General features: G+C 36.9%; 1 protein-coding gene across 4 annotated transcripts in view; it reads right to left on the bottom strand.

Annotated features, from left to right (window-relative positions):
• The window catches only part of ATRNL1 (attractin like 1), a 512,339-nt gene that overhangs the window by 329,970 nt on the left and 154,906 nt on the right, over positions 1-27,463 (bottom strand). For all 4 annotated transcript variants that reach the window (XM_036027363.1, XM_028513523.2, XM_036027364.1 and 1 more), the window contains exons 21-23: positions 23,889-23,941; positions 5,667-5,761; positions 456-534 (exon numbers count right to left, since the gene is read on the bottom strand). In XM_036027363.1, coding sequence (XP_035883256.1) covers positions 456-534; positions 5,667-5,761; positions 23,889-23,941 — 227 coding nt within the window. The remainder of the gene's footprint in view (positions 1-455; positions 535-5,666; positions 5,762-23,888; positions 23,942-27,463) is intronic.

Here is a 27,463-nt window from a genome sequence, read left to right as displayed (position 1 = left end):
CCAAAGCTGACACAGATAGAGGGGGGACAGATTTCTAAATTGGAAAGTAACAGATAAGTTGTTAATTCATCAGCATTCACAGGAGAATTTCATTGTTTTATAGCAATATGAGGTTAATAATTAAATTTACGGTTTCAATAGTGAATCAAATCATTGATATTTTTAGTTATTTGAAATGTAATCTATCTTAATTAAAATCATAGCAATTCATGGCACTGCCATTTTAAAAAAATTGTCATGTACCATATTTGTTCCCCATCAATTTTTAATAAAAGACAAAGCTAACGAAGTAGTAAAGCTGCATTAATAATGCTACTTATTATTTTTATCTGAAACGATACAATGCCAGGCACATCATATTTTTTCATTTCAATTATTTAAATTAATAGTAAAAGGTCATCTCAGAACACCTTAGAAACTGACATGAAAGACACACGGCAACAAAATTCTCTTACCTGTTGAACCAACCGACCATGTAATGTTGAGATTAAAGTTGTTTGATGCATTAATCGAAATATCCAAATTTTTGTTTGACTACCAAGAAAAAAAATATGAAGGTTAAAAAACTGAATTATACTACATAGATATGATTAATGTTTTCATTATGTCCATGCTATATTTGTCAAATTCTGTACATTTATAATGACAACATTCAACTAAGTGTAGATGCCAATTATACTCTTTTAAATACTATAGATAGGTGATCGATTCCAAAGTAGATTTAAGATCCCCATTTATCTTCTCTGCTAAAATCTGACCTTCTGTATGTCAGCCAGAGGCTGCTATAATTCAATATCCGTATTTTAATTTTCTTCACTGATCTGTAGTTAATATTTAAATGATACAAGTTTGGATGCGTTCAAAACTTTTACAGCAATAAAATATTATTTTGTCGAAAGGCTTTTTGTTAGGTGCATATTCTAGTATTACACACACTTTTTCTAGCTAAAAAAATGCTTAAACTGTGTACATGAAAACATTCCGGTAACAATGATGAAACTGCTCGGGGAAGGAAAAGGAGACCATGTCGTTTAAACGTCTGTGCAGAGGAGCGCCGGGGAGTCTGCCAGGCAACCCGTTCTCTTCCTGTCGCTCACCAGAAACAAATGTCTGAGAGATTTCTTTAAATGTTTTTGTTATTATCTCATTCCAAGAGACGAGGAACAGAAAGTTCATATGATAATAACTATTTAGTTCTGCAAAAACACACGGGAGGATGGTCACGTTGGACGAGCTTAGCTTCGTCCACTGAGTGTGTTGCGCTGCTTTTAAAACACGCAATGACTCGTACTAAAAGCTGTACTCATAGGCGAGACCTGGCTGCTAGAAAATGTGTAAGTAACTTCCTTAATACTACTACTTCCTTCTAAATTAGATAAAACAGGTAAGCCAATAGAAAGTACATCTCCAATTTTCCGATTGACTCAGAGAAAATGTCTGTAAGCAATTAAGCTCCCTATTTCTAATGTAATGGTCATAAGAGGGCATTACTGAAATCTGGTGCCCTTTCTTGATGACGAAGAGCAGGAGCAAGGAGCCCCATAACAGGTGAAGGCTGCTGGATGTGTGACAGTCATCCCACTTTAAAGATACATTAAGATCCATTTTTTAATCTCAAAATAATATCTACTCTTAAATGATCACCATAGATAGGAGGATAGCTGGGCCTGTATGAAGAGCTACTAATAATGTTCCACAACTACCACAGAGCATTCTCTTCATAGTTTCCAGGAAGAAAATACATGTTCAACAAGATTGGTCACCTCCCAAGAACATGCAAAATTAAATGCATGATAATAAGATTGAATGCCATACAGATTTTTCAGGGTACTGCTCATTAATGCTGCACAGATAGTATTTGAGTATTCGAACTAATCAAAGAAAATAAAGCCTGGGAGTTTAAATATATATAGTATTTCAGAAGGATTCTGCATTATCCCCCAGAGTCATAAGTGGCCATGACTGTAAGAAGGAAGTTAACACATTCAGTTCTATTGATAAGCTGTTCAGATACCTTCCACAATATGTACCACAAAACTGTCCAACTTGGTGAAACCTTGCTACTTCTTTGATATGAGTGAAAGCAGTTGACAGTGTCAGTTGACACTGATTCAGGATAATGCCACTAAATGACCCTAGCAATAAACGCAAAATGCTTTTATGTCCGCAGGCAGACAGGTCAGCTCAAAACGTGATGGGGTGCAGGGCTGAGTGTGGTAAAAAACACCTGTTTCACCATCATGTTACATTAAGGAAAACCCAGAAATGAAAAGAAGAAAAATCTCTGGTAACAAATATTGGCTTATGTCATCATAATGAACTAACCAGACCTGAAAACCAATTATTCATTGGTTTCCATATTGCTCCATATTCATTAAATCATGTTCGTGAGGCAGTGAAATGAATTAATGCAGAGTATGCACTGTTAAGTCAGACAGTCTTGGGTTCAAATGAGTTCTTTCACATACGTGTTGACTGATTTAGGGAAAGCGAGTTGTCCTTCCTGAGAAATCGGTTTCCCCATCTCTAAAATGAGGATATGATGAACTCTCTAAAGAGTTTCTTGAGCCCTGGCTGGCGTAGCTCAGTGGATTGAGCGCAGACTGGGAACCAAAGTGTCCCAGGTTCGATTCCCAGCCAGGGTACATGCCTGGGTTGCAGGCCATAACCCCCAGCAACCGCACATTGGTGTTTCTCTCTCTCTCTGTCTATCTCCCTCCCTTCCCCTCTAAAAAATAAACAAATAAAAAAAAAAAACTTTAAAAAAAAGACACATACTTAAAAAAAAAAGTTTCTTGGGAATATCAAATAAGGTCAATTCTCAAAAAACAGCACTGTTTCTGGCGACAGTGCTGATAATGGCAGCACTGTTGATATTCTTAGGTCTGGTGACAACGGATGCCTTCTTCTCTTTCTTCATCTTCCTCTTTCCCAGGGGACTCAGAGAGAGGGAATATTTGCCAATGTCTGAGAAGCAGTTGGCTGCTTATTATTAATGAGGTATTTCATAAAATGGTTTAATTTTAAGAAAAACAAAACATAGTTGAAAAGGTGAACCCCTAAGAAAGCTTAAATCATCATTTTTATCTTGAACACCCATCTTCATAATTGTTTGGGGTGAGGAAATTACGAAAATAACCGCTACTTGCTGCTAAAAAGTCAAAAAAATTCCAATTGATATAGAAAATTATAAAGCTCTTCTTGAGCCCTGGCTTGTGTGGCTCAGTGGATTGAGCGCCAGCCCGAGAACAAAAGACTCACTGGTTCGATTCCCAGCCAGGGCACATGCCTGGGTTATGGGCCAGGTCCCCAGGAGGGGGCACGCGAGAGGCAACCACATATTGATGGCTCTCTCCTTCTCTTTCTCCCTCCCTTTCCCTCTGTCTAAAAACAAATAAATAAAATATTTTTTAAAAACTCTTCTCAAATGATTAGTTTATCCTCTACCAATTCCAAGTGCCGGCATTACTGAAATACATGTACCATAACTGAAGCCCTATAAAGTGCATTTCAGGTCAAGAAAAAAACGCTGGACTGAAAGAAGTGATACTGCGATTACCGTAGTAAGTGACAAAATTACTCATTTAGAACATTGTTGGTTACATGTAAATTAGTTAGACAAAATCATGTTAATAGGAAAGTATTCCAGACATTGTTGACATGAAAGCATTGGCTAGAAGTGATACGTAATTGATGTAAATTAAATGCTTTGTCAAAATGCAAAAAATGCATAAATAATTAAGTCACCTAGTTTTTGTCATCTGTTTTTGTGGGATAAGTAGGAAGCCCTGATCAATAATCCACATTAATTTCAGAATTGTTTCCAAGTTGCATAAGCCTTTAACTATAAGTGGTAATTATATAATTATAAATTATATATAATAATGTTATAAGCATCCTTCCTGGCATACTGTCATGGTAGTTAAGCATCCTTTCAAATAACGTCGTCCATGGCTTCCGCCCTCCCCCTTGGCAAGGGAGAGAGGTGGGTTTGGAGGGGGTGGGGAGAACATGCGGACACCTGTAATTGAACAACAATAAAATAATTTTAAAAAATAACGTAGTCCAGGTTATTGGCTTCCACTGGACAAAGGAGTAGAAAGTACAAATGGAAGTCAGGACACATGGAAGTCCCCAGGGATGCTGAAAATTGAAGCAGGAGAGGACGGTCAAGAGGCAAGCAAACCAGAATTATCGCCAATCCGGACCTATGTGTAGGACGCCATGGATAATCCTGGAAAGGATTATTCTTTTCACACCTACATTTTAAGTTAGATTAACTCTTCTATCCTGAAAGAACTCTACAAGTTTGGAAATTGCTACTAAACATTCAAGAAGCCAGTGGTAAAGAATAAAATTCTCACATATACTACAACATGGGTCAGCTTGGGAAACAGTAGGCTCAGTGACATTAGCCAGACACAGAAAGACAAACACTGTGTGATTACACATACACCCAGAATACACAAATTCATAGACACAGAATGTCAAATGAAGGTTACCAGAGGCTGGAGGGAGGGGAGCAATTGTGAGCCATTGCTTAATGGATACAGAGATTCTACTTGAAATAATGAAAAATTTTGGTAATGGATAGCAGTAATGGCTGCATAACACTGTAAGTGTACTTAATGCCGTGAAATTTTACTTAAAAGTGGTTAGGATGATAAATTTTATTTTATGTGTATATTTCCACAGAAGAGAAGTCTATGGCAATTACCACACACTGATAAAAACTCTCTTATCATACTGATAAATGTAGTTTCTGACATATCATTAATATGTCAAAAAAACACACTGGTGAAGATAGGATCATACTTTGAAGAAACATCTTTAAAAATCCTTACTGAAAAGTTAAAACTTTAAATATATTCCCAAGCATAAAGGCATTCCTTAAACTCTAAAGGACAAGGAGTCACAGTAACTAACCATTCTATTTTTTTTTTTTTTTTTGGAAGGAGGGATCCTATTTTACTAGAAAAGGAAAATCTAAGAAATCATATAACTTGTTAAGAAGCCTTATAAAATATTTTAGAGAAAAGCTAGCAAATGTCAGGCAATATTTTGAGGTTTCACCTATTTCAAAAACTATTCAAATACATAATACGGGTTTAATAAGATAGGCTACTATGTAATAAGACCACACCAGAATCAGAGAGAGCGCCATGGGCAAGATGACAGGGCAGGATGTCCAAGCCCTCACCCCCCTACAAAAGCACCAATGATATAGGGGCCAAAATGCCTTCATGAGAGCACCAAGGTCCAGTTAAGAAGCGGCAGTACCAACGATGAATGCAAAATCGAAACCTACCGTGTTATAATGGGTAAGAGGAGCTGTTAGCCCCACAAGAACCCCTCCCCCAGCCAGCACGGTGCAGCATCAGCACAGTCACCTGGGCCTGGAATTTCCCCCCAAGGGAAAGAAAAGAACGTGCCATATATCCAACATCCTTGACCTTTCCTGGCACAACCCCCAGGACTTGTGTCTGCCTCACCTGGCCCAGAGCCCTGAGAGAACAAGCATGGTGTGGACACCTAACGGCAGTTATGGACCAGGAAAATAAGTGCGATAATTCTAAGAGGTAAACTTGCAATCAAACAAGATGAAAATACGTTGTGTCCCTTGCTATACACAGAATCGTTTGAGGAAAGTTAAATGATCTCCCCACCTGTTCTGGGTTTGCTATGAAGTTTATGGCAGTGTGGTGGCGGTCATCTTCCTGCAGCAAGCTGAAGGTAAACTGGTAGTCGATCAACAGGCTGTCTGCGGGGGGGAAAACACAATCCTGACATGTCATTTAAAAACTGCTTGATAAACCAAGTTATGCGAAAACATACCGTATACCAGCATCGAAGATGATTAGTGTTAATTATTAGTAGCCTAAGTCAGACTAGCGAATTACAAATCATTGGCATGAAGCTACGAAAAGCAAAATAGAGGTATGGAAGAAGTCCTAATTCTTTAAAAATCATATTTATTATTACTGTTCTCATGATAAAAATTCTACAAACACTGTAGGCATTCTGGAAACTCCATAGAAGTAAGAATATAAGAAAAAGGTGATCCATAATCTTATAACTAGAGAAAAATACAAAACATTTTGGTGCATTTTATTCCAGTTAAAATGTTGTAAATAGAATGACAGATAGGTAGACATTTCAATGTCTTAATAAAATAAAAATTCTTCCAACACATGAATTTTAATAGCTAACATATTTCATCATGTGCTACAATAAATTTACTTGTTCCTTTATTACAGTGATACTTTTTACTTTTAGCAATTCTAAAGTGACTCTGTGGTAAAAAGAAGATTAAAAAATATGAACAGTAAAATGACAGCAAACTCACAATTATGAACAACCACACCTAAAGCAAAAACAAAAGCAAACTAAGCAAACAACTAGAACAGGAACAGAACCACAGAAATGGAGATCACATGGAGGGTTAGCAACAGGGGAGTGGGAGGAGGAGAGAGGGGGAAAAGGTACGGAGAATAAGCAGCATAGATGGTAGGTAGAAAATAGACGGGGGAGGGCAAGAATAGTATGGGAAATGTAGAAGCTGAAGAACTTACGACACACGGACATGAACTAAAGGTGGGGACTGTGGGTGGGAAGGGGTGTGCAGAGGGGAGGGGAGTGAAGGGAGGAAATGGGACAACTGTAATAGCATAGTCAATAAAGTGTATTTTTAAAAATGACTCTATGGTAAACATCATTCTACAGAAATGACTGCCATTTACAAGTGATTAAAAAAGAATACAGGGGCAAACAATTCATGTTCAATTTTGACCACGTACAACGCTGAAACCCGGGTGAGACAGCTGAATGTTAAACCTCAAGTGCAGCCTCTCCTGTTACAGGAGGGCGGAGTATTCCCCGTGAGTACACTGCCACCTTTGGTGATTGCGGGGCAGGGAGCAGGGACAGGGGGGTATAAAGGGATTAAATGGTAATGGGGAAAATAATACAATAAAAAATTGATTTAAGCTAAAAATAGAAAATAAAAAGACTGAATCTTGGTGGTGGATGCTCAGTGCAATATACAGATGATGCATCACAGAAACACACACTTGAAACCTATATAATCTTATTAACCAATGTCACCCCAATACACTGAATTTAAAAAAGAAAAAAAAATATACTGCTACCTTGACAGAAAAATATTTCAAATTATTTTAAACAGAGATGACTTCTGTTTTTTGGGTATATACCTTTCATGTTATGCCTTCAGCAATTAAACATTATTACAATAAAAATTAAAGACAGGAATAATATCACTGGATTTATTGTTAAAAGTACTAAGGCTTCATTCCTTACGCTGTTCCCTGCATACTTTACAAGATCCATCCTATGTATTTCTTATGTAATTTAGTGTAAAGGCAACACTTTGTCTTTCTCAGAATTTATAGGCATCCTTACATGTGACAAGGAGAATGATGCAATAAGTCATATTTCCCATTTTCACCCTGACTGCCGGAAAATGCAGGGGTGAGCTCAACGGGCCTGTGTTCTTCTAGGCACTGGAGATACAACAATAAAAGATAAAACTTTCTGTCCTCGTGCAAAGTATATTCTATTGGATGGACATCAAAACTTAATACATGACTTAAGTATATAAGGGATGATAAGTATTTTGGATAATAACAAATTAGTGAAAAGGAAACCACTATTGGGGTAGAAGCATGGTTGCAATTTTGAGAAGGAACATTTAAAAATCAAAGATAATAAGAGAATAAACTGTGAAGTTTAGTAGAAAAAAATGTAACCGAGGCAGAGGGAACATGTACAAAAATCTCAAAGAAAGAACCAGCCTTAACTATGATTCTTTTAAGAAGAGGGGATGGAGGTGAGGGTACTAGCCGAAGCTGGGGGTCATGAGAAGACGTCAGACACACGCAGAATGTGTTTGGAAGGTATGGCAAACTGCATAAATGGGTGGAGCATCTGGAAGAAAGGTAAAGGGGTTTTTTTTGACCCAAGACCAGGCATGACAGCAGCATTTGCTGAGATGGACAGATTTTATTTGATGGGAGTTGGGGAATAATTAGGAGTTTAGTTTTAAGGATGTTAACTTTAAGTTACTAATTGAATATGCAAGTGGTATGCTGAATAGAGTTCAAGAGCATGCCTAATCTGTAACAGTTGGTGAGTTATCAGCATATCAGATGGATCTTAAATCCCTGGAGCCGAGAAAGCGCCTGCTGTAGGTAGAGAAGAGGTCCCAGGCTTGAGCCCTGAGGGGTAGCACTGTGAGCTCACCAGATCCTCAGGAGGAGCCCGCTGCGGATGGGGAGGAAAAACTATGAGACAGGAATAAGACCAGTACTTAGTGTCACGGGGCCGAGTAAACAATGTTGCAAAGTGAGGAGTGATTGCCCACCAGTCAGCGGCAGCGGGCAGGGCTCAGAGGTAGGGCTACAGTATTGAGGAAAGAGGATATCTACTCAGAATGAAGGAAAAATAACCACTAGAAAAAGGAAACACTTTGAAACTATTTTCAAAGACTTGTCTGCATAATTATCTTTCCTTTTCCTAGCTTGAAACACAACATTAAGAAGTCGGGAGTGGAGAGCCTTTAGGAGGCAGGGTCTGGGTGACTTGGGACACTTGAGCGGCTCCGGCCACAGCGGCAGTGCCCCAGGCCCATGGACACTCTTCTGCCTTTCTGGACGCTACCCCTCTGCCACAATCATGTCCCACCGAATCCCTGGTGAGCCTCCATACTTGATTTCTCTGTTCTTAATTGATAGAGAGGGAGGCACAAGAACAACATGATGGGTAGCATGGAGGATAATGACCAAACCTAATGGTGGCTGGGCTGAGAAAAATAAGCCTGGCCGAGAACAAAATGAGGAGTATTACTACATTCAGGCGACTAATAAGAATACCACTTAGTGAATGGGAATTATTATTAATTGAAGAAAGTTTAGACTTCTACAGAGAATATTTCCCTTTAAAGCTGCTTGGAATTTCCTTTTAAACTCTTCCAGAAGCGAACTGCACAAGCTTTCACTTAACCAGGAAATGATGTATTTCTCCCTTCAATTTAAATAAAACGCTCATATATTTTTAGGAGTGTTACAAATGAATAATTAATTACCTGGGACTTAAAACATGTACCATATCACTCAGATTTACTCTGAACTTCTCAGCTAAATAGGGTACAGGACATAAAACATTAAAATTTAAAATGTGTCAGGTTTGTGCAAGTATACATATTTTGAAAATAAGTTTTTATACTGCTTTAATGAACCACTTTATTATTGTGATATAAAGAGGAAGACTGAGTATAAATCAACTAAATAACTTATGGTATTATCGACAAACAGAGAAAAAGTAGCAGGAGGACTAAGTGTGATAAAGTGAGGTGAGCTTATTTTTAAATTGGGAAGAACAGCACGTTTTTATACTGATCCACATAAATAAGAATTTAGTAGAAGGAAAAGTGGATGAGATGGAAAAAATTTAGAACAACACCCTGAAAGGTAGGAAGTAGGTAAAAAGCCATAACCTTGGAACTCAAGGGATGACCCAATGGCGAGTTCCTTGGGTTTGAAGAGGTTTTTCATTTGTTTTCACTTCCTATATATCCCCACCCAGGAGCTCGGGCAGCTACAATCTGGAAACACCAACGAATTCATACCCTGCAAAAGCCCTAAGAAAACTGTGGTGCTGAAATTGTGGTGTGGAGCCCTGTAAACCCCGCCCATCCTGCACGAAGGTCGGCAGAGGTGGAGCCTGCGGTGCCCCGGGAAACACAGGGGAGTGTCAAGGCTTATTCCAGCTCCGTGGTAAGCAGACACTTCTTAAGTTGTATTACATACACTACAAATGTATATGTACTGTAAATACGAAAGTGTATATATATATATATATATATATATATATATATATATATATTATACTTTATATGAAAAGTATACGAGGCTGGAAAAAGTCCAGCCATTGTTAATACAACGAGAATGGTTTGTGCGACATCAGTGTAACCTGGCAGTCAAGGAGAGTGCACTGGGATGCACATGCGTGAGCAATGATGACTTACTTCACTGTACTAGTCCGTGGGGCAGGGAGACGCCATTGAGTGAGCATGTGTACTGTGGGGCCATCACATTCAATCTGCATCAAATTTTGCATTAAGCTTGAACATTTCCGCATTAAGCAGACATTATTCCGATGATTCAGAAGGCGGCAGCTATGGGCACCTGGTGATTGGCAGCTTCCTCACAACTCGCCCACTCATGCATCATGTCTCATGCAGAGTTTTTGGCAAAACATCAAATCACCCAGGTGGCTCAGCCCCCCTACAGACCAGATTTGGTACCCTGTGACTTCTGGCTTTTCCCAAAACTAAGATCACCTTTGAAAGGGAAGAGATTTCAGACCGTTGGTGAGATTCAGAAAAATACAATGGGACAGCTGATGGTGACTGGGAGAACTGTGTGAGGTCTCAAGGTGCCTATTCTGAAGGGGACTGAGATGTCATCGTCCTGTGTACAATGTTTCTTATATCTCCTCCAATAAATGTCTCTATTTTTCTTATTACATGGCTGGGTACCTTCTGGACAGACCTCATATATGATAGTTTTCAGCACAATTTAAATTTTCATAATTAATAAAGGATAAACTGTATTTTGTATGTTTAAATATATTATTGACTGGGAACAATTATTTAAGAACTTTAGGAATAGAAAGAAATGCCAAAGAGATATATTTCAAAGCTTAGAAACCATAAACACTATATAAATCAATCTTTTGATTTTACAGATCAAGCCCTAAAAGTTAGAACAACCGTAAAGGATATAGGTAACCTTAAATATTTTGGCTAAGAATGAGCAAACTATCTCTGATAATTCCAGGAAAATTAGAGGTTGGCAATTAATTTCCCAATAAACCCTACAAATATGGGTAAAATGAATATGAAAAAGAGCTGTTTTTCTTTATACTTCTCTCGCTTTTTGATGGTAGACCTCAAGGTAAATATGAGGCTATTAATACATCTGGGTCCAAATCTCACAGATGAGACAAAGTCATCATCTATAAGAAAGGAAACAAAGAGAAAGGAGAAGCGGACACCTGTGTTAAGGCAGTTTTCCACTTGCATAGTGAGGAGAGACAAGAGAAAAATGCTCTGTCAACAGTACATTAAGTACACATATTTAATATGAGTAAAGTGTTTAGTCAGTTAACATAGCTGTGTAGTATGCATCAATGGGAAAAGGAAATCTAAAAAAACCCCCACAAAATTGAAGTTGGAAGATGAGATAACACTGAAGACAATAAAAGAGAGCAAAATAAGTAAAAATTGTAAAAAAAACTGCAACAGAAACCAAAAAGTAATAATATAATGACAAAATTAAATACAATAGATTCCAAACATATAATGATGAAAACATAGAACCGAACTAGTTCTATGTAAGTCACATCTGAAGAAGCATCTCATATTGGTCATAGATATAAAACATTCAAAAGGAATAATAGACCTAAAAATTGTCCATGTATGCACGAGTAATGTTGTAGCCAACATCATAACAAAATGAAAAGAAAATACATAAAATAGATGTTAAATATATGATAGAAAGAAATCTGTTGAAGATCGAAACCTAAATCTATTAAAAGGAAATACCTTGTATAAAAGACAAAAGGAGTCCAGCATTATCAACAACAGTCCAAAAGTAAACCCGAACATCCGTCCATTGGCGGAAGGTCCGCAAAATGCAGTGTGCCCACACAATGAGATATCACTTAGCTGACTCCACTGTAAAGAGGGGTGGAGTACTGTGCCTGCTGTAACACGACGAACCGTGAAAAGCAGCAAACAAACCCACAGAGAAAGAAGGTTGCCAGGGGCTTGGGAAAGAAGGAGGGAAGAGTGGCTACCGCTGCTGTGGACTGGGTTTCTCTCAGGAGTGATAAAAATGTTCTAAAACCAGATAGTGATGACGGTTAGACAACTTTGTGAGTGCACTAAAATTCACTGAACTGTGCACTTTGAAAGTGTGAGGTTTTTAGTATATGAATTGTATCACAACAAAGTGGTTATTTTAAAAATACTATAGACATTCAGGCTCTTCCATGTGGGCATGTGCACACATACATTCGCACAGGAAACTAGTTATTTATAAAGAAAAACTAGGCAAGATGGCAAGTGCCCGTAAGTAACAATATGCAACCAAACACACTACCAAAAGATGGGAGCAGTATCTATGTAGTATGCGTACTCGGCCATGCTGTCTACACAGAAAAACAACGTCATCATAGTCTCAGGTAAGAAAAAGTCCAAAAGTATATGATCTACATACTCATCCTGAAGACTAATCATTCATACACATACTACAACTGAGACACAAATTCAAATATGAAAATAGCATAACAAAAACATCTGGCAGTGAATATTTCAAGTTGGAATGAAAGAAAACAAAGCTATATTTTTATGTCTAAAATCAGAATGTTTACCAAGCAATAAAGGACAATAAAAAAAAGTTACTAAAATAAACAATTTCAGTGTGTAACCACATATGGTATAAAAATATTAACACCTACAGCTCTTATTTGGGGCCTATTATATTGGTGATAATGTTGATCTCGCCACACACACACACACACCCACACACACACCCCACCTTAATTACAATAACTACACAGTTAGCCCTAATATCTTAGATCTCCAGAGCCCTTTCGGTATATATTCTTTCCTTGTAATCAAGCTGACCTGATAGTGGTTTGAGTCCTATGGTCTTTTCAGAAATTGAACACAAGATAAATAATGCATAGTTAAAGTGCATGTGATAGTTTGAATCAAGAATGATATCAAGAAAGATATTAAGGGAAAGACAATGAGGTAGGTAAAAAGTATTAAATGGACAGATTGCTACATGGAGCACAAAGCATTTCAGTGAAAGGCAGCAAAAAGGAGAGGTGAAAGAGATGGGATTCTTGAGCAGGTGAAGCAGAGCAATGATTTGCAATGTCAAAGGGAGCAAAGCAGCTACTATTCCCACACCCAGGTTGTAAGTTATTGACACTAGGAAAGAAAACACAGTCAACACTTCCCTTAGGGGACAGCCAGGATTAAGAATAAGACAAGTTTCAGTTAAAATATAAGAAAGTTACCAAAAGAGGACAAGAATATACTTGGTAATTTAATTTGAAAAAAAGTATTTTAAAGGAAAAGAAGAATAACAACCCAAAAATGAATGAGCATACTTAGCTCTCAAATTTTGGTTTCTATATACCACTCTTTAATATAAGAAACCATAGCCTCTTAGAAAAAAAAAAGTTGAGTCCATGACTTGGGCAGAAAAAGTACAAAAAGAGTCTTTTAGTCCCAGAATATAAGGAAGTATTCAGAGAATTATGAAGTCATGGTCAGAAGGATACAGGGGCCAATTTGATGAGGGACCCAATGGCTAAATCTAGAGCAACTTCAGCTATAAAAAAAAAATAATGTTAATAACTTATTGTAAGCCATAAACTATATATCCATGAGTTCATACTGACACAACAAATGATTGCATAAGTGAATAAATGATGTAGAAGGGGCAAACGTGCCAGGATCCCAAATGAAATGAATCTTGATATGTGTATGAGTATGGTAGCTCAATGACACTGTTCATATAAATGTCAGGTCATTTGGGGACCAGAACAATTATTACATACATTTTTAATTGTTTCAGAAATTTTTATGTTGACTATTTTGAGAAAGAAACTGACATCTAATGATTTGCTTTTTCACCAGTTAATATTGTACTTTACTTTCAATTTACCATTGTCCACAATATTTAAGAAGATCTCAGTTGTAATTGCAATTTCCCATTTACCAACGGGTTTTTGTTATTCAGGTTAATTAACCTCAGTGAAAGTCAGTGGTACAAAGCGGGTAAAATTGCCTATCTCATAGGATTGCTCTGTGGATTAAACATAATTGTATTATAGTGTGTATTTGCCTTAGAGAATACTCTCTCATAAAATAAGTGCAGTCCATACATGTTATTTCACTTTCTTTATTCACTTTGAATGAAATCTAAAGATTTCCAAAGTCAAACAGGTTCTCATATGCATGTTTATCTACAGCTAGGTATTTGTTCATAAATATATGATTTCATGGTCATATTTTTAGAAAAGGATGCACATACACTTTGACTACATTAAGAATCCACATGTTTTAGACAATGGCCTACATCTAAGTACATGTATTTGCCAACTTAGACAATTGTTTTTTTTTTTTTTAAGATTTTATTTATTTATTTTTAGGGAGGGAAGGGGGGGAGAGAGAGAGAGAGAGAGAGAGAGAGAGAGAGGGAAAGAGACATCAATGTGCGGTTGCTGGGGGTTATGGCCTGCAACCCAGGAATGTACCCTGGCTGGGAATCGAACCTGGGACACTACAATTGTTTAGTAAATGATAAAACTTATGTGAATATAGGTGAGCTATACATACGTGTAGGAAAGATTACTACAAAACAGGACAAAGATTTTCCAACAGGCTTATTCCAGTTCTGGCTCCAGGGTGGCTGGAGCTCCCCTGGCCACTCGGGATGCAAGGTGCGACCCACACTGGACAGGATGCCCTTCCATCGCTGGGCCACTCACGCCCGCACCCACAGCCACAACCACTCAGACTGGGGCAACGTAGGCTGGCGGTCACCTAACATACCCATCTGTGGGATGTGGGAGGGAATGGCAAGACCTCAAGAAAACCCACGCAGACACGGGGGAATATGTCAGCTCCACACACGCAGTGGCCTCCACCAGACTGGTTTTGTTGTTGTTGTTGCTTTCTGATTAACATTATAAGAAAAATGTTGAACAAAATGACAATATTCAAGGACCTACCACATTTTAACATGGAGCTCCAGGAATATGCCTCAGAAACTGAACAAACATGGTCTCTTTCATACTCTATTGCCCTCACCAAGCTGTTTGGCACACTGCAAGCAGAGTGATTATTTTAAAATTAAAACTTAACATTTTACCCTCTTCCTGACACTTTCCAGTGGCTTCCCATTTTTCTTCCTATAAAGACCAAAATTGTCTATAAAAAGCAGCATGTGACTTGGATCCCGCAGGCCTCACACCCCGCATCTCTTGCCGCTCTTCACCTAGTTCTATGTGTTGGAGTACTTCTATCTCACAGGCCAGGATGCTCTTTCTGACTACAGGCCTCTATGCACACCGTCCTGCTGATTCTGTTCCTCTCCATCCACACCATACCTTTCCTCTATCAATTCACCTTTCACATCAACTCCCCTTCATTTTCTTGCTTTACCCGCTCTACCACCTTATCTCACAGTTAGGCCATGCTCTCTTATAATACTCTCCCAAAGCATCTATAATTCTCATTCACAGGTCTTATTATGACAATCATATCGAGGTGACTGTATAGGCTTAATATCTATTTTCACCAGTGGTTTATAAGCGTCAATGTAGCAGAACCTGTTTTGTTCACTGTAATATCCCCAGAGTCTAACAAAATAGTCAATAAATATATGTTGAATCAGTAAACGGAAGTGGGTCAATTCCAACAACCCACACTCCTTCCAAGCTCTAACAGTGTAACTCTTCAGTAAGTAAATTAACGAGAAAAAGTATGTCACCCTTGTGAGTATTAAATAATTAAATTGTTCTCACATAATAAATATCAATAAATACAAGTCTCCCTTGCTTGCTGAACACTACTATCCATACTTACAATTAGTAACTCAGAATTTCTACTGTTCTGAACTGTGTGGCTCATAGGGGGGGCATTGTCCTCCCACCCGAAATGTCACCAGTTCAATTCTGGTCGGGGCACGTGCCTGGGCTACAGGCCAGATACCCTGTTGGGGGTGTGCGAGAGGCAGCCTACTGAAGTTTCTCTCAAACATGGATGTTTCTCTCGCGCGCGCGCTCTAAAAATAAATAAATAAATAATCTTAAAAAAATAATTTTTACTGAGCCTGGAACACTTAGAAAAATTTCAAAGGTGAAATCTGTTGCAGGAGTTTGGCAAGTTAAACATCCGTTAGATATATCACAGAAAAAAATGCAAAATCTTTACTATTTGCACTGAAAATTACTGATTTTACGGCCTAGAATACACACTTAAAACTCAGTGGGTCTTACTTTTTAATCTATGGATGAAAGAGGGTGGATGAAGTTCACCAATGCCCATTCACCCATGATTCTAACTAGGAGTTTTCATATAATATGCCATGACCTCCTCAGAAGACACCATCCTATGCTTCATAGTATCTCCAACAGCTAAAACGTTCCGTTGTTTTGCAGTGATACATGGGAAGCTGCTTAGTTATTATTTGAAACAAATGTTACACAGGCCAAGTTAAAAAAACAAAGCTCGAAGCTCATTTTTATTTAAATGAGTGGATGATGCTTAATGGTTTTCAATGATGGCTTATTCTACATGTAAATAAAGTGAAAAATAAAACACTTGCCCAGACACCCACAATGCACGTATACACATCTACTGATAGATAGTGTGGATGGGCACTTCCATGTGTTTACTGAGTGCCTGCCCAGTGACCATACAGTTTTCCAACTGTGGGTTCCAATAGTGAAAGGTCCTGGATTCAGAGATGTTCATACTAGTGAGTAAAAAAAAAAAAATAAGAAAGTCACATTCAAGTAAACAAATAAACAAGTGAGGTAACTTTCTACTGTAAGTTAGGATGAAAAAAAAATACAGGCTATTGTGGTACCCCGGGGGAGTCCGTTTTACATTGGAGCGGATATTAGCTGGAGACGAAGTGCTTGAGGCAGAAAAATAATAAATGCAAAAGCTACAACCTAAGATAAAGTTTAGCACATTGAAGAATTACGAACAAACTGACAGTAGCCAGAAGGGAGAGGGGAGGGGACAATGGGGGAAAAGGGCGAAGGGTTTATGGGAACAACCATAAAGGACACGTGGACAAAAACAAGGGGGTGTGGAAACAGGGGAGGCAGGTGGGGAAGGCTGGGGCGGCAGGGAGGGGGCAAAAAACTGTACTTGAACAAGAAAAATCAGAAGTATTTAATTAAAAAAATGAATGAACACATGAAGTCATTAAGGGCTTTTTGAAAGTAAAGTGAGTGCCATATAAATTCCCATATGTTTAGGAATCTAACCCTGGACTTGATTTGTTCATCGATTCCTTCTTTGGTTATGGGAACCAGTACAGTCAGAGTTACAGCGTATCTGCAAACATACATCAGAGTGGGATTTCCCACTGTCTCTTCTTACATAATTGTACTGAATATTCTAAAAGTTTGTGACTTAAAATAAAGCTTAAGATAATTTATTCTAATGCATACCCTTTAAAAAACTGAACTGAATGGAATTCTAATTGGAACTGCATAAAATTTTTACATAAATTTTAGTAAGTATGTTTTTATGCGAAGACTCCTCATTTGAGAAAATTGTATAAATTTTTAATTGCTTAGATTCTCTCTTCCATTTTCTTTAACAGAATGTTTTTATTTTATTCATCTACCAACAACTCTTGAGTTAAATATATTGCTGATTTCTGATGCCCTGGTTTGATCACCTGTAGTCAAGGAGGAGGGCTACAGGCCCAGACGGCCTGAGTGAGAACTGACTGCCCCATTTCCCAGCTGCGTGATCTTATACAAGCTAAACAAACCTTCCCGGCCTCTGTTCCCTCAAACACAGAATGGGGATAATAAGCGTATCCTCATTTGAGGATTAAATAAGCGAATACAAAGAAAAAGCACAGAACAGCCTGGCACAGTGAGTGCCCAGTAAAGGTGAAGCAGTATTTTCATTACTTAAAAAGTCAGGTGGTTGTTTTCTTTTCTTTTCTTTATTGTTTTTTAAGTACAGTTGTCTCCACTTTCCCCCTATGACCTTCCCCCGCCCCAGCCATCCCCACCTCCCACCCTCAATCCTACTACCCTGTGGCTTTGTCCATGGGTCCTGTATACATGTTCCTTGACCACGCTTCCTCTAGTTTCCCCCATTATCCCTCTTCCCTCTGGATACTGCCAGTTTGTTCTTTATTTGCATGTCTCCGGTTATATTTTGCTTGCTTGTTTGTTTTGTTGATTAGGTTCCACTTATAGGTGAGGTCATATGGTATTTGTCTTTCACCACCTGGCTTATTTCACTTAGCATAAAGCTCTCCAGTTTCATCCATGCTGTCGCATAGGGTAGGAGCTCCTTCTTTCTTTCTGCTGTGTAGTATTCCATTGTGTAAATGTACCATGGTTTTTTGGTCCACTCATTTACTGATGGGCACTTGGGTTGCTTCCAACACTTGGCTATTGTAAATTGTGCTGCTATGAACATTGGGGTGCATAGGTTCTTTTGAATTAGTGTTATCAGGACTCTTAGGGAATAATCTCAGCAGTGCAGCTGCTGGGTCAAAAGGCAGTTACATTTTTAGTTTTTTGAGGAAATTCCATACTCTTTTCCACAGTGGCTGCACCAATCTGCATTCCCACCAACAGTGCACTAGGGTTCCCCTTTCTCCACATCCTCTCCAGCACTTGTTGTTTGTTGATTTCTGATGGCCATTCTGACCGATGTGAGGTGGTATCTCATTGTGGTTTTACTTAGCATCTCTCTGATGGCTAGTGATGCTGAGCATCCTTTCATCTGTCTCTGGGCCCTCTGTATGTCCTCCTTGGAGAAGGGTCTGTTCAGTTTCTTTGCCCATTTTTTAATTGGATTGTTTGTCTTCCTGGTGTGTAGTCACATGAGTTCTTTATATATTTTGGAGATCAACCCCTTGTCTGAGGTATCACTGACAAACATATTTTCCCATACGGTTGGTTCCCTTTTCATTTTGCTAATGTCTTCCGTAGGCATGTAGAAGCTTTTTATTTTGATGCAGTCCCATTTGTTTATTCTTTCCTTTATGCCCCTCGCTCTTGGGGACATGTCAGTGGAAATATTGCTGCACAGAATACCTGAGAGTTTCCTCCCCATGTTCCCCTCTAGGACTTTTTTGGTATTGTGACTTATACTTAAGTCATTCATCCATCTTGAGTTTATTTTTGTGTATGGTGTAAGTTGCTGGTAGAGTTTCATTTTTTTTGCAGGTAGCTGTCCAGATCTCCCAACGCCATTTGTTGAAGAGGCTATTTTTACTCCATTTTATGCTTCTGCCCCCTTTGTTGAATATTAACTGACCACAGAGACATGGGTTTATTTCTGGGCTCTCTACTCTGTTCCATCGATCTATGTATCTGTTCTTATGCTCATACCAGACTGTTTTGATTACAGTGCACCACAATATAGTTTAATATCAGGTATTGTGATCTCTCCTACTTTGTTCTTCTTTCTCAAAATTGCCAAATAAAATTTATATTTGGTTCCATATAAATTTTTGGAATGTTTGTTCCATAACTAGGAAATATGTTATCGGTATTTTAATATGGATTGTTTTCTAGTCTGGACAAAAACTGTGCTATATTCAATAAATGGTGGTAAATAATTCCTTTGTTAAGGAAAAAAGTGTTTCACAATAAGAATACTAGGTATGTTATAGATATGATTTATTTAGAAAGGCACACAGTGCCCTCATTAGCCCACTCAGCATCTTTACAGGAATAAGGAACCGTGAGCCCTTACTGAAGGTACACAAGCCCACACCTGGGCATGTGGCTCAGGAGAGAAGTGCATGCAGGCCGTGAACCCTCGCTCTTCCTCGCAGCCGAGAGCCTTTTCAGAGGGTGCTGACCACACAGCGCCGCTTGGGAGCCCTGGTCGGAGGTTTTCAGACATGTTTTACTTGTTTTTTTCCTTTTAATTATTTTTACAGCAAGTCTATGTTTTTTACATAACCAGAGAAATATAACAGATTCATCATAAAATACATGGTCAAATAAACTTTTTGTCTCTATTCTAGATTAACTCCATATCCATTATTTTCTTTCAACTATTTTTTAAATTTTTATTTATTTTATTTTTAGAGAGGGAAGGGAGGGAGAGAGAGAGAGAGAGAGAGAGAGAGAGAAACATCAATGTGGGGTTGCTGCGGGTTATGGCCTGCAACCCAGGCATGTACCCTGGCTGGGAATAGAACCTGAGACACTTTGGTTCCCAGCCCGTGCTCAATCCACTGAGCTACGCCAGCCAGGGCTCTTTCAACTATTTTTAAGTTTCTCATAACTGTGCAGCATTAGCCTTCATTTCTGAATAGACAAAAATATTAAATAATTCTGAAATAAACATCTAAAATACTGGCATAAAGACTTGAGGGAATTTAATAAAAATAGAAATGAATCGAGGAAGAAGGTCAAAATGCCAACCACATGGAGATCATTCATGCTTTGTCAGACAACCCTCGATCGCACGTGCCCTCGGTCTGTGAAACACAAGAGTTCAGGTTCTCGGTGCCTATTGAGCTCACTTGGCTCTTCCTGCCAATGGACCAGCCATTTCCCTTTAGGTAGCTATTTATAATATTCAATGGCTAAAAAGTCACATAAAACATTCACTAAGAAAATACAATATATTTAGTTTAAAACAGAAAAGTACTTTTATTCTCTTTTAGAACAAAACATAGGACAATTACACTAAATATAAGGTTAATTCAAGTTTTAGCTGCTTTATAGTTTTATATAGCATGGCATTTTGAGTAATGAGATTAATACAGGGGTTGGCAAAAGCAGATGTAGAGTTGTGAGTATGTGAAACAGTTTATTCTTGTATTACTCTTTATTTACTAATTATTGCATTATTTATTTATATCACTTGCCTTCTTCTTATTATTCTTATTATGTCATATCCTTACTTACTTATGCTTTATTACTTAGGTAATGATGGCTGGTAATTTAACCTAAGTTTGCCCACCCCTGTATTTGTTTTAATTCACAGCTACAATAATGTATATTAGAAATATTATCACTCACTTATCAAAAATAGAAAATTCAAATCCAGTAAATAACATTTATAAATATCTTTCAGTTTAAGATATAAACATTAATTAAATAAATCAATAATAATGAAAGGGTATACAGTGAAATAAATGGATAAATATTTCCTTTTTTTACAAATATAAACTAAGATATAATAAATACTGGAGGTGATCACTGAATATAGAGTAATTAGTTCTTTACTTTTCAAAAGTCAGTGTACTATTATTACCACAAAATTGCACCCTGAACTCTAAATAGTAATAAAAGAAATTTTTTAAGAATACAGTAATCTTTCAGAATGAAAGGTGAAATAAACCCAAATATGTTTGATTACTTGGAAATGTACTAAAGCACAATAATCAGCAATTTGGTTTGCATAGAGTTAAAGAATTAAGATAGTCCTGGCTGGCACAGCTCAGTGGATTGAGCGCAGGCTGCGAACCAAAGCATCGCAGGTTCAATTCCCAGCCAGGGCACATGCCTGGGTTGCAGGCCATGGCCCCCAGCAACCGAACATTGATGTTTCTCTCTCTCTCTCTTTCCCCCCTCTTCCCTCTCTAAAAATAAATCAATAAATCTTAAAAAAAATAAAAACAAAAAAAGAATAATTAAGATAGTTGTAGTGTAAAGCTGATGATTAGAGAAAGTGACCTCCTATACTCAGTTCTACACATTTCAAATGTATCAACTATGTAACATTTTCATAGTCCAGTCTTTCATTTTGCATTTAAGGTTTTCTTGTTACTACTGTTATTATAATTAAAAATAAAGTATCAAGGAAAAAAGGAACTACTTTGAGACTACTTTTTTCATATTTGGTGAGATAAATTGCATAATTCACTGTTGAAAACCATCAGTCTAATGAGGTATCATTGCTACTAACTTTCTTTTGTTTCCATGGGAGCAATGACAGATTTCTAACACACTCGGTTTCTGGTTTTAGACTGACATTTGAAAAACTGTCAAGACTGTCCAGGATACAATTGCTGGTCTGTATTACTGTCCATTAAGTTAACACCATATTGAACTCAATGGCTTTATGTTGCAGTGTAGGCCTGCATTTTACATTTCACTCTAATCTTTAAAATCAGAAGAGTTTCCATTAACACTATTACAAGAACCACTGACCTTTTCTTTTTTCAACACAATTTTTTTCAAATGTCATTAAGCTCTAAAAGTTTCATAGCAAATGGCAAGACTGCCATCTAGCGCTTTACAACTATTCCTTTAGCATTTTTAAAAGAGAGGGACAGTCTTCTATAACGTAGATATGAGCCCTACAATATGGTAGCCACTATCACATGTGACTATTGCGTGACTGACGTGACAAAGTTAACGTAAGATTGCTCTACGTATTGAATATACAAGCTATATTTCAAACAATTTGGAAAAAACTGAAAGATAGCTCACAGATGATTGTTATACTGTTACATGTTAAAATGACATATTTTAGATATGTTGACATAAATAAAACATAGTATTAAAACTAATTTCCCCTGTTTCCTTTTACTTTTTTAATGGAACTAGTAGAAATTTAAAGTTACAGAGGTGGCTCACAATGTATTTACATCAGACTGTTCTGATCTAGAAGAAAAATAACCTTATTCTGTAACATAAAAGGATTAAATATTAGTATATTTCCCATTTCTAAAAAAATGGAATATACCATATTTTGCCATGTATAATACATACTTTTGCCCACATTTTTTAGGAAAAATAAGGATGTGCGTTATACATGGGTAGTACTAATTCCATATCTATATAAATGTTTTTTAATTCTTTTATTTATGCTTATGCATTAAAAATGTAACTCTAGAAAGCAATAATGATATTTATATGCAAAGTACTAATTATTCATTACACAAAATTTCTTGTACCATATGTTCCAAAATAAATGCTAAAATTCCTTTATAACACAAAAAACAAGTATAGTCTTATACACGTATACGGACAGCTGACCTTCAGCAAAGGTGCAAAAGCAATTCACTGGTGAAAAGACAGTGCGTGAATAAATAGTATTAGAACATTCGAATGTCCAAATGGAGACAAAAAATTTGATTCATCCCTTAAAATGTATGCAAATATTAACGGAAAATGTAATATATACTTAAATGGAAAACCTAAAAATATAAAATTTCTAGGAGAAAATATAGGGGGAAATCCTTGTGACCTTAATTAGGCTAAGATTCCTAAAACAACAAACTGATAAATTGAATTTCATCTAAATTTTAAAATTCCATGAAAAGAAACTCTTAATAGAGTGAAAAGGCAAGCCACAAACTAGGGAAAATATTTGCAAATCATATACCAGACAAAGGACTTGCATCTGAAATAAATAAAGTACTTTGACAATTCAAAATGAAAACAACCAATGCAATTTTTAAAAGTGGGGCATGGACTTAAATGCACTTCATCAAATAAAATAAACACATGGAAAAATTCACATAAAAATGCTTACATCATTAGTCATTAGGGAATGCAAAGAACATGAGAATTAGATACCATTAAAACTCATATACTGCTAACGGAAATGTAAAATGGTAAAACCATTTGGGAAAAATAGTTTGGTTTTTTCTTAAAAAGTTAAATACACATCTGCCATCTGATCATTACCCAATGGAAGTGTCTTTCAACACAAAATCACTGCAGCTTTTTAATGATGGTTAAAATTTTCCCCTTTAAAAAATCTATCACAAAATTTCAGTTGTTCTAAATTTAATCATAATGAAAAGATTACACTAAAATCCAGCCGAGTTTTATATCAAGTTCTATATTTTGTTCCATGTTCAGAATAACATTTATTGCTATTTTTATATTCAGAGTAGAAAAAAATGCACCAAATAAAATTAAGAAAATATAGTGAGAAGACACTGCTTTTCTTAGCAATGTATGTTACAAGATTTGGGAAAAATAAAAATGGTAGCCTAATAATGATATCAAGTATTTAAGATAAACTTTATTATCTGCAAAATCACCTGAAACTAATAATTCAAACCAATTAATTAAAATGAAAAAATACAAATACTTACAATAACACGTTCCTCTAAGTGGATTACCAACATAACGATTTTCAGAGTCACATCTGTAGAAATAATAAACAAGAATAAAAATATATATAAATAAAAAATTAAAAGGACAACTAAGATGGATAGATTTTTAACTTGCTTTTAATGAATAAGCCCTGGAGAGCAGAAAAGCAAATAATTTCCAAGCTAGGATGCAGAGGATGAAATCCCAGGTTATTGGGAGATTTCATGATTATAGATGGAAAGATGATTTCACAGGAAAAAAAGGGACCGGCATTTAGGCCCACCAAAGGTTGAGGAGCTAGGTAACAAAGTCTAACCTTAGGAGAAAAGACACAAGGAGTGCTTCAAGAGACTGAAGATCTACTTTGAACCATCCTCATCCCTGAAAATGATTAAGGTGCTACTGCCCTGAGGCTCAGGACTGAATCGAATTCTCTTTAGAAAAGCCTTCTATGCAAAGTGTCAAAAGAGCTATAAATAAATTTTGAAAATATGGTACCCAGTACAAAATAAAAAATAAGGAGGCTTAGAAACTAACAAAAATAAACAAGGACAGGAACCAGCAGAAACAAAGAATCATGTAAATATAGCCATGGAAATTCAGATATTCTCCAGGGAAAGGCATCCACTTTAAAATAACTATTTTTTATACGGTAGGAGATAATAGACAAGACTTAAAACTATGATAAAGTTAAGACTTTAGTCTAAAAACTGGACACTATAAAATCAGTAAGATAAAGTTGTAATAACCAAAATTAAAAACTGAGTGGATGAGATTAACAGCCAGTTAGACACAGTCGGAAAGAGAAAAGTAAACTAAAAAACAGATGAGGACAAAGGTGAAAAATAGGAAAAAGATGTTACGTGCAGTAAGTGAAACAACAAAAGTTTTTTTGGCTAGGTCAAGGAAAACACTAACTGATTCAGCCAGTGGTTCTCAATAGAAATTAAATCTGTGGATAACAATTATTTACTCCATAATTATGGAGTTCTAATGGAACTTGCCAAAATGGGAGGGAGGATGATAGACATTCTGAATGCACAAGGCAACCCCATGAAACAAAAAATGATCCAAACCCTAGACAACTTTTGAATAACATGGCAAATGAATAACTTTCTATTTATAATTATTTGAGTGTAGAAACAACTTCCATTTTACATAAAAGTTACAGAATAAGTTCTGCATGTTTATAAAACATACTGAATTTTCTAACAATGCAACTAACATGTAACTTGAAAACAGACCATATACAATCATGTTTAGAATGTAACACAACACGTTCATCACTTCAGAAAACCTTATAAACAATAGCTTTGCTGTTCATGATATATATAACACATTTGTCTGGGTGTATCACATGTCTAGAGAATATATAAGACTCCTTGTAAGAGAATAAGAACCAAATATTACTAGTAGTATCAACTTATGAACAGCACTGAATTTCATTAAAAATTAATTAAAATTGGTATATTATTCATGCCCTATGCATTTTTTAAAGTTTTGTAGCAGTACAATATAAAATCTATGTGGTAGACATTATACATTAAAATTTATTTTGGGGTACCAATCGTTTTTCAACAGGAGAGTCTGACAACACAACTCTACTGACTCATACCCTCTACTTCCTTCTGTCTAAGAAATAATACAGTTTCTACAGTCTTCCAAAATATCAGGCAAGGAATATTATGCCTTGATACGTGGTGGGGTTTCAAGAAAGAAAACATACTTTGTAACATTTAATCATATGTCAGTCTATATTTTAATTTAGGGAATTATTTAAACACAATTTATAAATAAAATTGAGACATGTTCCAAAAATAGTACATTGTGTTTTTGTTAAAGTCCACACATTGCTCCTCAAAAGCAAGCAGCTTTCATAGAAAATACTACTTCACTTATTATATATCTATCTAAGAGTTCATATTTTCATTAAATTCATTGTTCAGGTATCATTTTTGAGTTCCCACAGTGTTCCAGGCCAGGGCCAGAGTGAGAACCTCCTTGGCAAGATGAATAATTTGGTGACCCTATACATGAATGTTTGGATCCCAATACCGAAGCTTCACCCACTGTGTCTGCCATTCCCACCCTCAGCTTCCACCACAGGAAAAACATTCTTAAAAAAACTTCTCCCATTTCTGCATGAGCAACTGCTTGGTTTCATGGGTGAAATTTAAAAAAAAAACAAAACTCTAAAAAAGGTGTGAGCTCCACTATTCCTGGGTGGCCAGGAGCTTCACACTGGACTGACAGCGCACACTCATCACCTCCTCAGCTGAACTCGTAAGTTTCCTATTGGTTTCACCCCAGGTAAGCGGGGGCTCATGTCTCATCTCCCTGAAAGCTCTTGTTCACCTTTAAATTTTTAGCCACTTGGCTACCTTGTTCTTTTTTTGTTTTTATTTTTCTTTTTAAGAGCTGATATTTCAGCACTGACTACGTGCTCAGCACCTTACTACGCACTTTATATTGGCAAATCTAATCTTCATAATAATTCTACAAAGTGATGGCTATTTAATATTTTTTACTGAGAAATATACTGATTCCCAGAGAATTCAAGTAATTTACTCAAGGTATACAATTAGAGAAGTGATCAGGACTATTTCTTTTTATGTATTCACACTACACACAATTAACAATATGGTGCTTGATGTTAGCACTGCTGGGCTTCAAGAATTCAGACTGTTCTCTTGACTCTATGACATCTGTTAAAATCTCATTACTAGATGCGGGAAACAGTTTTCACTGTGATACCCCAAGTAAGGATGAGCATAAATTCTCAAGGGAGCACACTGACAACACCTACCCTGACGTTAGCAGAATGCTCTAAACCAGGACTGTCCTGCTGGCTCCACGTTAACTGACCCTCTTTAGTGCAGCGAAGGGTTTAAGTCATCCCGGCTGCTGCCAGGGACCCACTCATGTCTACCTTGTCCTTCCCCAGCAAGCAAAACATCCCTGAATTCTGCCAATAGCTCAAAGCTTTCGAACCTACTCATGAATTTGTTCTTTGCCCAGCTTTTCTTTCTTTCATTGGAAAGGCAGAAGTGAAGCTCTTCCCAGCTCCCTACATCCTTGAGCAAACAATGGAAATGCTAAAACCACGTTCGTTTTTACCTTTTGGCTTCATTCTTTACTATATTCTCCACCCAGAACAGTTTAGTAGCTCCTCCTTCGAGCTCCAGCTTAAATGCCCTCTGCTCCAACTTCCCTTACCCCTCCCAGATAAATTCTTCACTCCCTTTTCAGAGCTCCTTCAGTACTTTCTGCACTCCATTTCATTAAATAATAAATTTAATAAATTTAATGAACACTGACACTGTGCTATTAATGTAATAACCCCCAAAGAATTTCACTTTTATAGAGGATACAGGCAAGTACACAGCTAATACAAGGAAAAAATTAACAAATAGGAAAAGAAACAATTTCAGTTTGGGGAGGTTATGAAAATATCCAAGAATATGTGATGTCTGACTACATACTTAAACCTGAACAAAAATTATCCTGAGAGGAGGAAAGGGTTGATAAGTATCTGAAATCACTACTGAAAGAAATTAGTGTATTTTGACTACTG

Source organism: Phyllostomus discolor, chromosome 5 (genome assembly GCF_004126475.2).
Source record: "Phyllostomus discolor isolate MPI-MPIP mPhyDis1 chromosome 5, mPhyDis1.pri.v3, whole genome shotgun sequence".
NCBI lineage: Eukaryota > Metazoa > Chordata > Mammalia > Chiroptera > Phyllostomidae > Phyllostomus > Phyllostomus discolor.
Note: the sequence above shows the minus strand (reverse complement) of the source record. Positions and strands in the feature narration are given on the sequence as shown.